Source organism: Schistocerca piceifrons, chromosome 4, assembly GCF_021461385.2.
Source record: "Schistocerca piceifrons isolate TAMUIC-IGC-003096 chromosome 4, iqSchPice1.1, whole genome shotgun sequence".
In the NCBI taxonomy this organism is placed as follows: domain Eukaryota; kingdom Metazoa; phylum Arthropoda; class Insecta; order Orthoptera; family Acrididae; genus Schistocerca; species Schistocerca piceifrons.
The window spans coordinates 69633643-69650804 of record NC_060141.1 but is presented as its reverse complement, the minus strand read 5'-3'; the positions used below and the strand labels follow the sequence as shown (position 1 = coordinate 69650804).

Sequence of the window (17162 nt, the reverse complement as noted above, 5' to 3'; positions counted from 1 at the left end):
GGGCGAATCTCTTTCACCAGAATTGAGAATCCATGCGGGAGGTATCGCGATCCTGTAAGGTTTTTGGAGGCGTGCCTCCCCGTCTTGGAGACCGAGCTCCTCAAACTCTTAGAAGATCCGGAATTTAACGCCTTTAAATGCAGTGCTGTATTATGCAGTGAACTGAGTCACCCCCCTAAACATCAAGGTGACGCGGAGACGGCTACTCTGCATTATATATGGGGTGAAAATGGTGTTATTTCTCGGAGCACATCGATTGCTGAGTTGTACCGAGAATTCACCTTGAGCGCTATTATGGCCCGATTTTCCGAGATGGAAGTACGTGGATCCGCTAAAGCGCTCAGCAGTATACCACACCTCGACATCCATATACATGTCTATGATCCAATGAATGGAGGGTCCAGTTATATTAAACTTCCTATAGATATTGAGAAAAAGCAGGCGTGCATTAATGTTCAAAATAACTATGATAATGCGTGTTTTGCATGATCAGTCCTGGCTTGCGAGAGAAATTACAATTACAAACATCATCCCGAGCGTCCCAGCAGTTACAAAGTCAAAGATATTAAGAGACAGTACAACTTTGATGGAATAGAGTTCCCTTTAAGAATCCAGGACATACCTAAGTTTTAAGCTCAGAATACCGCAATATCGGTCCACGTTTGTGGCCTGGAGAAGAAAAGCAAGTCAGATGAGCAGAACAAGCATACAGTAGTAGGCCCCCTCCATTTCTCAAAATTTGCATGTGATCAAGAGTTGCATGTCAACATGCTGCTCTTCTCCGAACGTGATAATTATCACTACGTCTGGATCAAAGACATGTCCCGACTCATTTCCTCCCAGTTAAGTAAAAATGAACATAAACAACATATTTGTATAAGGTGTTTGAATTATTTTTCATCTCAAGAGTTATTAGCGACACATCTATTAGATTGTGCATGCAAGGACCCGGTACGTGTTGTTATGCCCACTGAGGAAAATAACTTCATTAAATATAAAAATGCTCACCACCAGCAGCGTTGTCCTTTTGTTGTGTACGCCGATTTTGATGCTTGCTGGCTCCTATTACTCGTTGTGAAGGGAACCCCTTAGCCTCACACACAACCTTCACACAAAAACACGTACCTTATGCGGCTGCGTTCCAAGTTGTATGCGCATATGATTGTAAACTTAATAGCTATCAGTCTTATGTAGGGGGCGATCCGGTGGTTTGGCTTCTCACTGAGCTTGGAAAACTTTCATGGCAAGTTCACAAGCTCTACAGCATCAATATTCCCATGACCAAATCAAAGGAAAATGGTTACTTGTATGAAAAGGCTGTTAATTGTCATATTTGCGGGCTGGCCTTAGATAGAAAAGCTGAGACTCCTCGTAGAGACCATTGTCATCTTACGGGTAAGTTCCGCGGTGCAGCCCACAAAGCATGCAACTTGAAGAAACAATCCACAGTGACGCGATAATAGAGGACAAACATTATCCGCCACAGGAACGTAGGTGGAATCAGGGTAATAATAACTGGAAACCAACCAATAAAAATGGAAGGGATCAACCAGTGCAGAACTGGAGAGCGAGTGAAGACCGCAATCCAGAACCTACACAAATAATCAAAATACGTCCGGCGAACCCTGGCCGTACGCAAACTGCGCAAAACAGACAAGAATGACTAGGGCGGCACACTCGGCAGCGGAAGAACGCGGCCGGGAACAAAGTAGTGTATAATTAGATTAGATTTTTGTGATTTGTTGGTGATGTTTATTTGTATTAGTATAGGCAGTGTTTTATTTGTGTTTTGTGATTATTTGTTTTATGTTGTGTGTATTTATTTTCCTATTTTCGTGTGCTTGTCTTATTTTGGTATGGATTGTGTGTATATTATGTGTTTGATGTTAAATTTTGTTGTATGGGGACCACTGGGTCGCTTAGTATAGAAAATTTGCTTCAGCTATGACACAAACAATATTTAGAAGTATTAGATTAATTATAGAAGGGGTTATCTTATGTAGATAACTTCCTATACAAAATTTTATGGCAAGGCTATTGGACAGGAGAGCTTTCAGGATAAAATCTGGCTCTGTGGTGGATGGATTTGGGGTGTGTTGAGCGTGTTGTGATGTGGTAGGTGGATATTGCGTCCCACCGAATGTGTTGCGTTTCTTGAGACGAGTGCAAGGTATGACGTCCGATGCGGTAGTGTTCAGGACCCACCCGTTGGTGTTTCGGGTGATAATTATGAGGTGGTCTGTCCGACGCAGTAGTGTTCGAGACGCACCTGTTATCTCAATTGTGTTGATAGTGTGAGTACGGTGATCTAAACGACTATCCGGTGGCCAGTCAATCGAAATTAGGCGATAGGGACGCATCAAACATGGATAATTCGTAATCGGTGCGATGAGGATGTTGTGTGAAAAGACGAGTTTTGAGCCGTCATAGAAAGACGTAAATCAGGTGGGTGGTCGCACGCAATAGCGTGATCGACAGAGCTTATTGATGATTTGGGCCGTAGGAGTGTTGTAGAGACGTATTAGCGACGCTAGCCGAGTCTGGGCTTAACTATTTGAGTTAAGCAGAGACGCTAAAACAACACGCCAGTCAGTTTAAAGGATGATAATGAAGGACACCACAAAAGATAGATGCTCTCAAGTCCAGCCATGAACCTTGACCACTATCACTGATTTTTACTTGTTGTAACGTGTAAAACTTACTCTTGTTTTGTTCAACAGATAAGCATGACGTTGAATTGAGCCTGCCGTTACAGACAGAAGCAGACTAGGAGCGGAAGACCAATGCCATAATCAGTCAAACTAGCATCGTCTTCAGAATTAGACTAACTGTTCTAAAACATATTAATCTTTAACACCATCAGTGGTTGAATTCGTTGTGTGGTGAGCAGATCGAGCGTCTTCATCACACAAGTTGCTGAGTGGGACGGAGAGCACGTAGGAATGGCGTCATCAGCTGAGCTGTATGGGAGCCAAACGAAATCAAATTGAATGATGGATGAGTCTGCGAAACGTAATCCGAGTGGTCCTATACTTTCGGTTCCTCTGAGAAGGTAAATATGCGGTTAATTTCTTCCTTGATTACAACACCGAACAGTTGGTGAAGAGAGTCTTATTGCACTCCAAGTAATAGTATTACAGGGAGGGAGATATTGCTGCTGTCATGGAGATCAGCCAGTGGCATCAAAGTTATAGTGTAAATTGAGGATATATGGATAGGTACGAGGCTGGACATTACTGAAATAGACTGAACAAGGGTGTGCGATAGACTGACGTAAAAATCGAGGCTGTTGGCAGTTTAAGTACAATACATTCTATCTCTGTATAGGCATCTTTGGCCGCAACAGTGACAGTGTATCATTTACTCACTGTGGATGCTACGATGAATTTAGCAACTGTAGAGGCAACACACTGCGTATTTCTAAAGCATCAAACACACATGCACCTCTGTGGTATACTCTGTTGTAAGGGACTCGTCTTGTAGAAGATGGTGGATACTAGGAGAGAGTTTATATACGAGGATTGGAAATTTAACAGTGGAAACTATTTATTTACAGCTCGTACAAAATAAATATGTCTTTCAAAGTTTTATTGACCTTCAAAGTAGTCTCCAGCATAGTGTATAACCCTTGCCAGTGATGCTCTTAGCAGTGTCACATGTGTCGACAGTTCGAGTGGCGCGGTCTGTTAATCGATGAGTTGCAGCAGTCGTCAAGCAAATGCCGTGAAGTGTTTCCTTCAGTCAGAAATCGAGTTGCACTCACGAGGACTTACGTCAGGGGACCGCAGTAGGTGGTACAGCACTCAGCAGTCCCATCAGTCAAACAAATCAGTAACAGTTTGCACTCTACGTGCTTGAGCATTGTTCTGCAAAATGATGGTCAGGTCCCGCAGAAAGTGTCATCACTTCTGTCTCTAAGCTGCTCGTAGGTTGTGTTCCAAAATATGTAGTGCTTTTACTCGATATTTATTATTTCACAGAGAAATATTACATCATCATCATCGTCATCATTATCATCTTTTCCATACCCCTCCTCCGGAAGTAAGTACCATCTTGGCAGTGATGGTAGTGGTGACGGCGATGCGGGGCTATCGGGGATAGCTTCTGAAACTAAAATCAATAAATAAATAAATAACATCAAAACAAAATGAAATTAGTTTTGTGCATCACATAGACAAAGAATCAGTTATGCACCGAATTTTCTGTGTATTAGCATACCCTGTCATAGATATCTGGCTATTTCGAGTCAGACAGTATCGCTTTTGTAATGAATCGCTTTTGTAATGAACCCCGCTTGTAGTTACCGGTACTCATAACTGCGACGAGCACTAAACAATACTACTTGTAAGCCGTATATTTAGGAATGAAGTACCATCGACATTAATGGAAAACGAAGATGATGTATAATTTAACCGATATTTCATGGCTGTAAGCTGTAGGGAATAGAATAATCGAATCAAGCACGTTTAATAGATTGAATCGAGGCCTCGTAAGCCATTAACCGGCTGCCGAAATATTAATGCGTGAATCACGTAACTGCCACCGTCACAACTTAGCAAAAGATTTGGCAGGGAGCCGAGAACTTTCAGGCCGTGTGTAAAATCGGTAAGCGAGTCTAAGGATTCCAGTCAGTTCCTTGTTGACCAGTCTGGTGCGGCATTTGAAGATAGCAAAAGCCAAACCTAAGTTTAAAATTTCATGTTTAAGACATCGTTCAAGCATGAAAACCGTACAAACATGCAGTCTCTTGACCTTCGGACGGACCCCCGTATGGAAGATGTGTAACTGACATAAGGAAGCACCGTCAAGATTTGAAAAACAGACAAATCGTCTGGTCCGGATGGCATTCCTGTTAGATTTTAGAAGGAGTACTCCAGGGAATTGGTCCATCACCCCGCCTCTCTCTCTCTCTCTTTCTTTCTCGTCCAACACGAAGATCGAAACGAATGGTATAAAGGAAAGAAAGAAAGCGCGGGTCACTCCAGTATACAAGAAAGATGAAGGAACAGACCGCAAAATTACAGACCAATATCCCTAACTTCGGACTGCTCCCGAATCTTTGTACGTATTCTCAGTTCGAATATAATAAACATTCTTGAGGCTAAGCTGTTTATGTTGATGAATCAGTCTGATTTTAGAAAGCATCATTCGTTCAAAACTCGGCATGCCTTTATTTCACATGATATATCTAGAACTATAAAGGAAGGTAACAGGTGGATTACATATTCTAGATTTCAGGAAGGTATATGACACGATCTCCCATCGCAGCCCGTTAACGAAGGCACGAGCATATGTAACAGGCTCAGAGATACGAGAGTGGCTATATCCAATATGCAGCCCAGTGCAAGTGGATAGCTGCTGTTCTCTTTATACTTAAATCATTTGGCGGCTCAGTAGTCTGCCGACGATGCAGCGGTCTACGATAAGTCATCAAAGCTGAGTGACTGTAGGAGGACACAAGACGATTTAGACAAAATTTCCATTTGGTGTGATGAATGGTCGCTAGCCTTAAATGCGATTAAAATGCAAGTTAATGCTGATGAGTAGGCATAATAAACCAGTAACTTTCAGGTGAAGTATTACTATCGTCCTGCTTACTTCACTGGTGGGATTGATCCGTTCCAGGTCATGTTGAAGAATTTCGGCGAATGGCTTCTAGATTTGTTACCTGTAAGTGCCATGGAGCTGCTTTCAGAACTCAAACAGAAGTCCTTGGAGGACGGTGTTCTTTCCTAGGAACTGTAAACACAAAATTAAGAGACCCTCATTTCAAGGTAACTACCAAACGACTCTACTGCAGCTAACATTAATTGCGCATAAGGACCACGAAGACCAAATACGAAAAAAAAGTAGACCTCATATGGAAGCGTCCAGACAGCAGTTCTACCATCACTCTATTTAAGATTAATTGTACATGGAGCCCATTGAACTTAAAGAATTCGAAACATGCAATGCCGTAGACGTATACAAAGAAAAAAAAAACTCTGATAATAACTTCTCTGTAATGCAGTAGAAACATGCATACATGAAAAGCATGAAATACACCCGTCTCAAAGTTAGCTAATATCGACTCTGGCAGCTTGTGGGTGTAGGGTAGAGTTTCGATGTTTCTGTCGCTGGTTTCGAGTGGTTCTGCGAATTTTTTCTTGGCAGGATAACACCAGTTGTATGGTATCGTCAGTTTTCACGGCGTATTGCGATTTTATGCCGTCCTTCTGTAGTGCTTTGCATATAGTTGTGTAATTAGGACCTATCTTTGTGATTAATTACGCAATTAGGATCGATCTTTGCGTCAGTTTCTCGACCAAAATAAATAAAGTACACCAACCTAACCTTCCTCTCCCGCATCTAGACAGGTTTCATGTGTTGGGGGTGCACTTGAGCATTCCGTCCAGGAGCACCAGGGTTCGAGTCCCAGAAAGGGCTCCGGCATTTTTAATTTCCCATCAATTCCATGTGTGTCTGGTGGTTTAATTGTGTTAGGTGGGAGCACTTGGCCTTTCCACCCAGGAGGAGCAGGGTTCGAGTTCCAGAAAGGGTTTCTCTCTCTATGTCACAACCCCGCGCCGGTAATAACGACTAGAGAGTCAACACTTGCCGGATACACTGCGTGCGACCTTGTTGTTGTCTACTAACGATGCTTTGGAATGGACTCCCTCTATGTCACAACCTGCTACGGTAATAACGACTAGAGAGGCAACACGTGCCGGATACATTCGGTATTTTGGAATGGTGCCGGCCCTGTCCCAATACTACCAAGATACTGTCGTATGAGACGTAGCACATGAGGACGTAGGACGACCGTGACCTTTACACTACTACCAGCCGTGATCTGAAGTCATATCCGATAGCTCCCCACTGGCGCCAACGAGATACACGAGTCCCATTGCCTACGTCACAGTTCGTGACACCATAGATCTTACGACTTGTACCGATCTTCTCCAGCGGGGAGCAAGTTTATTTGAGACCACTTTAATTCTTCGTAGTTGTACATACAAATAGACGAACGCTCTCGGTAATACTGGGTGATCAAAAAGTCAGTATAAATTTGAAAACTGAATAAATTACGGAATGATGTAGATAGAGAGGTACAAATTGACACACATGCTTGGAATGACATGGGATTTTATTAGAACTAAAAAAATACAAAGCTTTAGAAAATGTCGGACAGATGGCGCTTCGTCTGATCAGAATAGCAACAATTAGCATAACGAAGTAAGACAAAGCGAAGATGATGTTATTTACAGTAAATGCTCAATATGTCCACCATCATTCCTGAACAGTAGCTGTAGTCGAGGAATAATGATGTGAACAGCACTATAAAGCATGTCCGGAGTTATGGTGAGGCATTGGCGTCGGATGTTATCTTTCAGCATCCATAGAGATGTCGGTCGATCACGATACACTTGCGACTTCAGGTAAACCCAAAGCCAATAATCGCACGGACTGAGGTCTGGGGACCTGGGAGGCCAAGCATGACGGAAGTGGCGGCTGAGCACACGATCATCACCAAACGACGCGAGCAAGAGATCTTACACGCGTGTAGCTATATGGGGTGGTTCTAATAAAACCACATGTCATTCCAAGCATGTGTGTCAATTTTTACCTCTCTATCTACATTATTCCGTGCTTTATTATGTTTTCAAATTTATACTGACTTTTTGATCACCCGGTATATGACAAAGTTAAGGACTTTGTTTGGGTGTGTTTTCATTTACACACATATTTCCCGGCTGGATCTAGTCGTGGCCGAGCGTTTGCGATATATGTCGGGTAAGGCTAGTGTGACGTCACAGATTCGTTGTGGGGCCCGTATTCCCAGTGGCCCCCGCTCCCCGCAGCATGTCGTCAAGACTGACACCGCTGTGCCACTCCAAAATCATCAGGAGTAGCGCAGAAGCGCGATTCATTGCTGAACACGATATGACGCCATTCATCAGAAGGCCTTGCTTTCTTGTAGGGCACAACTTAAAACACAGCCGGCTTTGCTGCGGTAGCCTACCCTAGGGACAGTCATCTCCTAGTTCGGCTGCCGCTAATCTCCGACCGGTGGTATGGGATGACGCAGAATGTTGCACGAAATTCATTATTTGGATGGCAGCCGCAGGTGTGAAGGCGTTACGATATGTGTGGTGCTAAATACAGCGATCGTCGCTCGTGTTTGTTAGACATGATCGACCGAAACATGTCGACGAGTATGACTGCTCTCATGGACCTACGTAGTTCAGAATCGGACCACTGTCAAATCCGAATGCCCTAAAAATCTGATTATTGCATGATTCGATCATCCCTGCCAAATGGAGACCCAAAATAAAGCCCATCTGAAACTCTATGAAGTACTGATATCATTGTCATACATGTGCAGGTGGCATCTCCGTGTCCTTCAGACTGATTACTCAACATCTGCGGCTCTTCAGGTCACTTGCATACTCTACGAGGCCTGGTAACAACTCTAAACGTGAACAGAAATCGCCGTACTCTAATCATTTACACGCTCGCCGATGGTGTGGAAATGTACTAAGTTACCTCGACATCCGTCCATGTACTCAAGATATTTCACCTTTTTGTCGGGCAGTGTAGGTTGGTTGGTTGATCTGGGCGAGGGGGGGGGACCAATCAGAGAGGTCATCGGCCCCATCGCATTAGGGAAGTAGGGGGAGGATATCGGCAGTGATCTTTCAAAGAAACCATTCCGGCGTTTGCCTGAAGCGATTTAGGGAAATCACGGGAAACCTAAATCAGGATGGCCTGACGCGTGTTTGAACCGTCGTCCTCCCGAATGCGAGTCCAGTGTTGTAACCACTGTGTCACCTCGCTCGGTCCATGCTGTGTACTTTTAATGAACAGTCTAAATTGAGTTGTGCTCTATAGCTCAAGTTCTATGCTTCCCACTTAAAGCTTGTAACAGTGGAAGCAGTAATACACACCTGAGTTCTCTATATTCAGTGAATTGACTGGATGCAGAAATGCCGGAAACGACGTAGAATGGCGTAAAAATTATGGTTTGATTTGTGGAATAAGGATAGTGTTTTAGAAAAGTAAATGTTGATCTTACAGGCCTAAGACTGGAACGTAGAGCTGTAGCGCTGGTTGCGGAAGTGAAAGGGCAGGAGGCAAGCAGTGGGGATAGAATGGAGGACGCATTCAAATATTATGCGCTAAATCCCATCGGCTAGCATTTTATAAGAGGGCGAGAATTACGCCGGTCATTAGTTCGAACATAAATATTAATTAAATTAATTGTACGTAAATTCTGACACGCGCACTACATGTAATATTTCATACGATTCTGTGTCACGCAGTCCGATTATCTGCAACGACAACGTATGATGCAGCGTTAATAACTCACAAGAATTTAATGAGGTATATCTATACGTGTCAGCTTTCCTGTAACCTATTTGCGTCAACAAACAGCAGGATTTAGATCCGGAGAACGATTTTTTCATAATAAACATAAAAATTTTGATAGAATCACACCTAAACTCGTTTCGTTAATTCATAAAATAGCGAACTGGCTACAGGATTGGCCTATTTTAAATATTTCTACGTTGGTAGTAATTGTAATGTTATGTACAAGGTTCGACTGAAAAGTGCAGTTAACGATCTCAGAAAATAAAGGAAATAAGAGTTACAAAGAAAATACTTTTACTAGCCTTCAAAGCAATTGCCATTCGCTACAATATACTTCCCATACCATTTGTAAACCTGTTGGAAATTGGCAGCAAACTCCTCTTATGGAATCTCTCGAGGAGGAGGTGGAGATCAGTTTTAACGTTCGTCCACAACGAGGTCATTAGAGACGGAGTTCGGATTAGGGAAGGATGGGGAAGGAAATCGGCGGTGCCCCTTCAGAGGAACCATTGCAGCATTTGCCTGAAGTGATCTAGGAAAATCACGGATTGCCTAAATCAAGGTGGCTAGACGTGGATTTGAACCATCGTCCTCCGGAATGCGTGTCCAGTGTGGTGGCCAGTGCGTCACCTCGCTAGGTGATCCCTCGAAGCATCGTGGTCACGCGTGCTGATATCCGCATCGTTACACGAGATGAGACCTGTTTGTTACCATTACGATCCGGAGCACAAGCGACAGTCAAAGGCGTGGCATTCATCGTCTTCTGCACCTCCCAAAAAAAGTCGGCTGACAAAATCCAAGGTTAAGACGTTGATAGCATTTGTCGGCAGCAAAGGCTTGCCCACTTCTTGAATACTGCTCGCCGGTGTGGGATCCGCACCAGATAGGGTTGATAGAGGAGATAGAGAAGTTCCAACGGAGAGCAGCGCGCTTCGTTACGGGATCATTTAGTAATCGCGAAAGCGTTACGGAGATGGTAGATAAACTCCAGTGGAAAACTCTCCAAGAGAGACGCTCAGTAGCTCGGTACGGACTTTTGTTGAAGTGTCGAGAACATACCTTCACCGAGGGCCAAGCAGTATATTGCTCCCCCCTACGTATATCTCGCGAAGAGACCATGAGGATAAAATCAGAGAGATTAGAGCCCACACAGAGGCATACCGACAATCTTTCCTTCCACCAACAATACGAGACTGGATTGGAAGTGAGAGCCTATAGAGGTACTCAGGGTACCCTCCGCCACGCACCGTCAGGTGGCTTGCGGAGTATGGATGTAGATGTAGATGTAGATGCATCATGAATTTCTACCCGAGGGAGGCGGGAAGGGCGATAAAACCATGCCACTGACTGTTGATTGGGCTCCGAATCATAGTGGCAGCAACCGGTCCCATCGCCTGCAATGATGCGTGCATCCAACAACGCATGACCATGGTGTTTCGAGACAGGCCGCAAGAAGTGTTTGCTGATAGTTCACAAAAGCCTTGCAACCGATATCAGAAGACTGTTGTTGCTTATTGTGATCACTTTGAAGGCCAGTAAAGGTATTTTCCTTGTAACTCTTGTTTCCTCTATTATCTGAGAAGATTAATCGAACTTTTCCTACGCACATTGCACCAACTGAACACCAATAGCTAGCAATATCGCACGAATGAGTACTTACTGTCACAGAGGGGAAGCAGAAAAGATTACGAGGAAAGCTCGTGCTCGGTTTACTATTCCTCTGCATGGGATCCACACGATGAATAACCAGCTACGCTTAAATACAGAACGGTGTAAAATAAATCTTACACTGAGATGACGAAAGTCGTCACTAACGATAAGCACGAATCCCAGGGCACTGACACGGAATCATCTTACTGCTGCTGAGGGTTGCTGAGCAGACAGGGGTGACGACTGGCGGTAGTCGATGACCGTATTCTGGTGTGCTGTTCTTAGGTGCTAGCTCCACTCCAATTCATCTCGTTGTATTAGATTACTCAGAACAGTAGCATGTGCCTACCAGGCTTGCCACTGCAGAAATGTTCATTACTAGGTTCACTGGGCCATAACAATTTGTCAAAGCTGCTTTGCAGCTGGTACCGTCACTAGAGTGCTTGCACAATCGTCTCTGCTGTGTTTATATACTTTCGTTACCAACTGATGTGCCCACAACGGCACCAGGCAGCGTTACGTCTTGCGGCAGGCACTAGACATGTTATCGCTCATTAGTTCATGTACGGAAAATCTTTTATTTCTTCTTATTTTTCCTGGACTTCTGCTGCGTCGCCCGCATCTCGTGGTCGTGCGGTAGCGTTCTCGCTTCCCACGCCCGGGTTCCCGGGTTCGATTCCCGGCGTGGTCAGGGATTTTCTCTGCCTCGTGATGGCTGGGTGTTGTGTGATCTCCTTAGGTTAGTTGGGTTTAAGTAGTTCTAAGTTCTAGGGGACTGATCACCATAGATGTTAAGTCCCATAGTGCTCAGAGCCATTTGAATCATTTTATTTCTGCTGCGTCTCCACGTGGTTGGCGTGTTAATCTGGATTTAGCAATGTTAGTGACTGTCGGTGGCCGGATGTCCTTCCTGTCACTTCCCTTCCTCCCTCCCACCCTCCCTGCCCCTCCACCCCCCTACCCGTCCACTCCTCCCGGGGGCGGGACACAATTGGTGTATCCCATCTGTCTGCGTCTAACATTATCCCGTTTGAGAGAGTGAGATCGATTTCGAGAGTTCTAAAAATGATTGAGAATCACACACACACACATCAAAATAACTTTTCCATCACCTCCGTTCCGAGAGTTCCGGAACCTGTACAGAAAACTGGAATAGAGATCAGCATAAATATCATTTTCTCCCTTTTTATTGCTCATGAAAAACACACATTGTGTGTAGTACCACCATACAACGAAACCTTCAGAGGTAGTGGTCCAGACTGCTGTACACACCGGTACCTCTGATACCCAGTAGCACGTCCTCTGGCATTGATGCATGAAAACCACACATTGCGTGTAGTACCACCATACAATGAGACCTTCAGAGGTGGTGGTCCAGATTGCTGTACACACCGGTACCTCTAATACCCAGTAGCACGTCCTCTAGCATTGATGCATGCCTGTACTCTTCGTGGCATACTATCCAGAGCTTCATCAAGGCACTGTTGGTCCACATTGTCCCAATCCTCAACGCCGTTTCGGCGTAGATGGCTCAGAGTGGTTGGTGGGTCACGTCGACCATAAACAGCCCTTTTCAATCTAACCCAGGCATGTCCGATAGGGTTCATGTCTGCAGAACATTCTGCCCACTCTAGTCGAGCGATGTCCTTATCCTGAAGGTAGTCATTCACAAGATGTGCACTACGTGGGCGAGAATTGTTGTCCATGAAGATGAATGCCTCGCCAATATGCTGCCGATATGATAGCACTGTCGGTCGGAGGATGGAATTCACGTACCGTACAGCCGTTTCGGCGCCTTCCATGACCATCAGCAGCGTACGTCGGCCCCATATAATGCCACGCCAAAACAGCAGGGAACCTCCACCTAGTTGCACTCGATGGACAGTGTGTGTGAGGCGTTCAGCATCGCCGGGTTGCCTCCAGACACGTCTCCAACGATTGTCTGGTTGAAGGAATATGCGACACTTATTGGTGAAGAGAACTTGATTCCAGTCCTGAGCGGTCCATTCGGCATGTTGTTGGGCCCATCTGTACCGAACTGCGTGGTGTCGTGGTTGCAAAGATGGACCTCGCCGTGGACGTCCGGAGTGAGGTTGCACATCATACAGCCTATTGCGCACAGTTTGAGTCGTAACACGACGTCCTATGTCTGCACGAAAATCATTATTGAACATGGTGGTGTTGCTGTGAGCGTTCCTCCGAGCCATAATCCGTAGGTAGCGGTCATCCTCTGCAGCAGTAGCCCTTGGGAGGCCTGAGCGAGGCACGTTATCGACAGTTCCTGTCTCTCTGTGTCTCCTCCATATCCGAACAACATCTCTTTGGTTCATTCCGAGACAGTTCCCTTGTTAAGAGACCTTCCTGGCTCAAAGTAACAATGCGGACGCGAACGAACCGCTGTATTGACCGTCTAGGCATGGTTGAACTACAGAAAACACGACCGTATAACTCCTTGCTGGTGGAATAACTGGAAGTGATCGACTGTCGGACCTCCTCCGTCTAATAGGCGTTACTCATGCATGGTTGTTTACATCTTTGGGCGGATTTAGTGACATATCTGAACAGTCAAAGGGACTGTGTCTGTGATACAATATCCGTGGTCAACGTCTGTCTTCAGTTCTTGAAACCACGGAGATACATAACTTTTTTGATGTGTGTAACTGAAGTGGGATGTTGATACCAGCCGATATTCATCTAGTCGAACGTGAGATACCGCATAAGAACGACATCGTCACTGATCGGAATTTCAGTCTTCGTAATGAATACACGGAGCGGATTCAGTCGGATCGATTGGGGCCAGCACAATTCTCTGAATCCCACGAGCAGCGTGCCCATGCGTGCAGCTATCCGGGCAGGTCAGTGTATTTACGGAAAGTAATGCGACGTATTACAACATGTTACATTCGTGTATTTTGTTCGCCAAAAACAAAATGACGTAGTTTTCTTCCGTGTGTATTGTACGAGGTGTGGCTAGAAAAAAACCGAACTAGTACTGGTGAAACAATAAAACGAATGCAATAAGGCTGAAAGTCGCGTGGCCTGTCACGTGACTCTCGCTCCGCCTATGCTCGAGTTTCATCTGCCTCCTGCACTCAGTCTGCCCGTGGCGTCTGTTTTAAGTAGTTGACGTTTTGTCTGTGCGTCGGAAAATGTTGAGTGTACAGAAAAAACAGCGTGTTAACATCAAATTTTGTTTCAAACTAGGAAAATCTGCAAGTGAAACGTTTGTAATGTTACAACAAGTGCACGGCGATGATTGTTTATCGCGAACACAAGTGTTTGAGTGGTTTAAACGATTTAAAGATGGCTGCGAAGACACCAGTGATGACACTCGCACTGACAGACCATTGTCAGCAAAAACTGATGCAAACATTGAAAAAATCGGTAAACTTGTTCGACAAGATCGCCGTTTAACAATCAGAGCAGTGTCTGAGTTAACAGGAGTTGACAAGGAAAGTGTTAGGCAGATTCTTCATGAAAGTTTCAACATGAACAAAGTGTGTTCAAAAATGGTTCCAAAGTGTCTCACAATTGAACAAAAGGAACGCCGAAGAATGATTTGTTCTGACATCCTGGAAAACATTGAAAGTGATCCCACCTTCTTACAAAATGTTATTACTTGCGATGAATCGTGGTTTTTTACTTGCGATCCCGAAACTAAACGCCAATCGATGCATTGGAAAACTCCTGGTTCTCCACGACAAAAAAAAGCACGAATGTCGAAATCGAAATTCAAGACAATGATGATTGTTTTTTTTGACATCAAAGGGATTGTGCACATTGATTGGGTACCAGAGGGACAAACAGTGAATCAGCATTACTACATTAGCGTCCTGGCTACCCTACGTGAGCGAGTACGGAGAAAACGGAACGATTTGTGGAGAAAAAAGTCATGGATCCTTCACCAAGACAATGCCCCAGCTCACAGTGCGTTGTCAGTGAAGACGTTTTTGGCAAAACACAACATTCCCATCTTAGATCATCCACCCTACTCACCTGATTTGGCCCCCTGTGACTTTTTTCTTTCCCCTTAAGTCAAGTCAGCTTTGAAAGGAACTAGATTTGAGACTGTTGAAGCAGTAAAAGAAAAAGCGACGGAAGTAATGTATGGACTTACCGAAAATGATCTGCAGCATTGCTATGAACAGTGGAAAATTCGTATGGGGCGGTGTAGAGACCGAGGAGGAGAGTACATTGAAGGAGATAACATGAAATTGTAAACAATTGTAAATAAATGTTTTTTCCAGCATCAGTCCGGTTTTTTTCTAGCCACACCTCGTATGACCGCTCAGCACAGGGGTTGCAACATTTCAGTTACGAAGTGAAGACATAATTTTTGCGATTATGTGCAGTATTTAAATGCTTCCCAGTTTTCTGAATGACGTGTTCTTATTTTTATTGGCTGCCGTAATGCATTACACAGGCAGTATCATCACATTCGTACGGTGCACCAAGGACATCGTAGCCCCTTCATATCAGTGCCTGCCGTCTGATGACAAGTCATTGACTCCCTAAAAAATTGTGTGTCGTACGGCACCATTGGTCTGCTAGCAGGAGGCGCACTAGGGAATTAAGGTCCCATGCTTAAGCTGCCATTGACACTACAACACAAACGGTTGCGTCCGGCGTGTTGCCATGACCACAAACCAGACTGCTGATGAATGGCGTAATTTTGTTCAGTGACAAGTCGCCTTGGATGACCACTGTTGACGAGTATAGCGGTAATACTGGGAGAGACGCCATACTTCCAATGTTATGGAGAGGCACAATTGTGTTACACCTAGCGCCACGGTGCGGGCAGCCATCGGGTGTGACTTCAGATCACAGGTGAGACTGATTGATGAATCCCTGATGGCACAACGGTCCGTCGCGGGTGTCCTGTGTCCTCATCTTTTACCTCTCGTGCAACAGTTCTGTGGTGACGCTTTTCATCAGGACAATGCTCCTTCACACATGACACGTGTCTCTATGAACAGTCTGCCTGATGTTGAAGTACTCTCGTAGCCAGCAAGATGTCCCAAGTACGTCCACGATAGAACATATGTGCGAGCAGGTCGAACGCGAACTTCGTCCCAGTAACAGTATCCATGTTACAAAAGACCAGTTGAAAGAATTGTGGACAGCTAGCCATGCTTGAGGATACAACAGCTTTATTTCGCTCTTCCCAAAGAATCATTGCATGCATGCAGGCCGGAAGCGGTGCTATGTAATACCGTCACGTGGGCTCATACTGGTAAGTTCTCTGAATATTTGACTCCAATTTTCTGTCGCTTAAATTGCACCATTTACCCTGTGAACATACGAAGCTGAGTTTACTGTCCTCCTCCACTCCTGGGTGCTCCAGTTTATTTGTCAGGTAGTGTGTATTATAAATATGGTAATAATAATAGAAAATTTTCGCCATCAAAGATGTAATTAAGAGCAATGAATGGTTCGTTAGGTGATGATACTCGTTTCGTGTTGCAGGAATCGCAGGCAACGTGTCCATTGATGAGAATGGAGACCGCATCACAGAATATGTGCTGAAAGATTTGAATCCAGTCACACAGCAGTTCGAGGTAAGAGGAAATTTTACAAACAGTGACACCGATTTTTTGTGCAGGCCATTATTCGATGCACCCTGTGTTTGTTGAAGATGGTCCAACATGTACACTGAAGCGCCAAAGAAACTGGTATAGGCATTCGTATTCAAATACAGATATATGCAAACAGGCAGACTATGGCGCTGCGGTCGGCAACTCCTATATAAGACAACCAGTCTCTGGCGCAGTTGTTAGGCCGGTTACTGCTACTGCAATGGCAAGTTATCAAGATTTAAGTGAGACTGAACGTGGTGTTATAGTCGGCACACGAGCGATGAGTCACAGCATCTCCGAGGTAGCTATGATGTAGGTACTTACCCGTATGACCATTTCACGAATGTACCGTTAACATCAGGAATCCAGTAAAATATCAAATCTCCAACATCGCTGCAGCCGAAAAAACATCCTGCAAGAACGGGACAAACGACGACTGAGGAGAATCGTTCAGCGAGACAGAAGTGCTACCCTCCCACAAATTGATGCAGATTTCAATGCTAGACCACTAAGAAGTGTCAGCGTGCGAACCATTCAACCAAAATCAGCCATGTGGGTTTTCGGAGCCGAAGTCACACTCGTGTA

The 17162-nt window shown here is 44.8% G+C and overlaps 1 protein-coding gene across 1 annotated transcript in view; it reads left to right on the top strand.

Annotated features, from left to right (window-relative positions):
• LOC124795601 (atrial natriuretic peptide receptor 1-like) overlaps positions 1 to 17162 on the top strand; it is a 369591-nt gene that overhangs the window by 25888 nt on the left and 326541 nt on the right. Inside the window, exon 4 of the mRNA XM_047259672.1 lies at positions 16468 to 16559. Coding sequence (XP_047115628.1) covers positions 16468 to 16559 — 92 coding nt within the window. The remainder of the gene's footprint in view (positions 1 to 16467; positions 16560 to 17162) is intronic.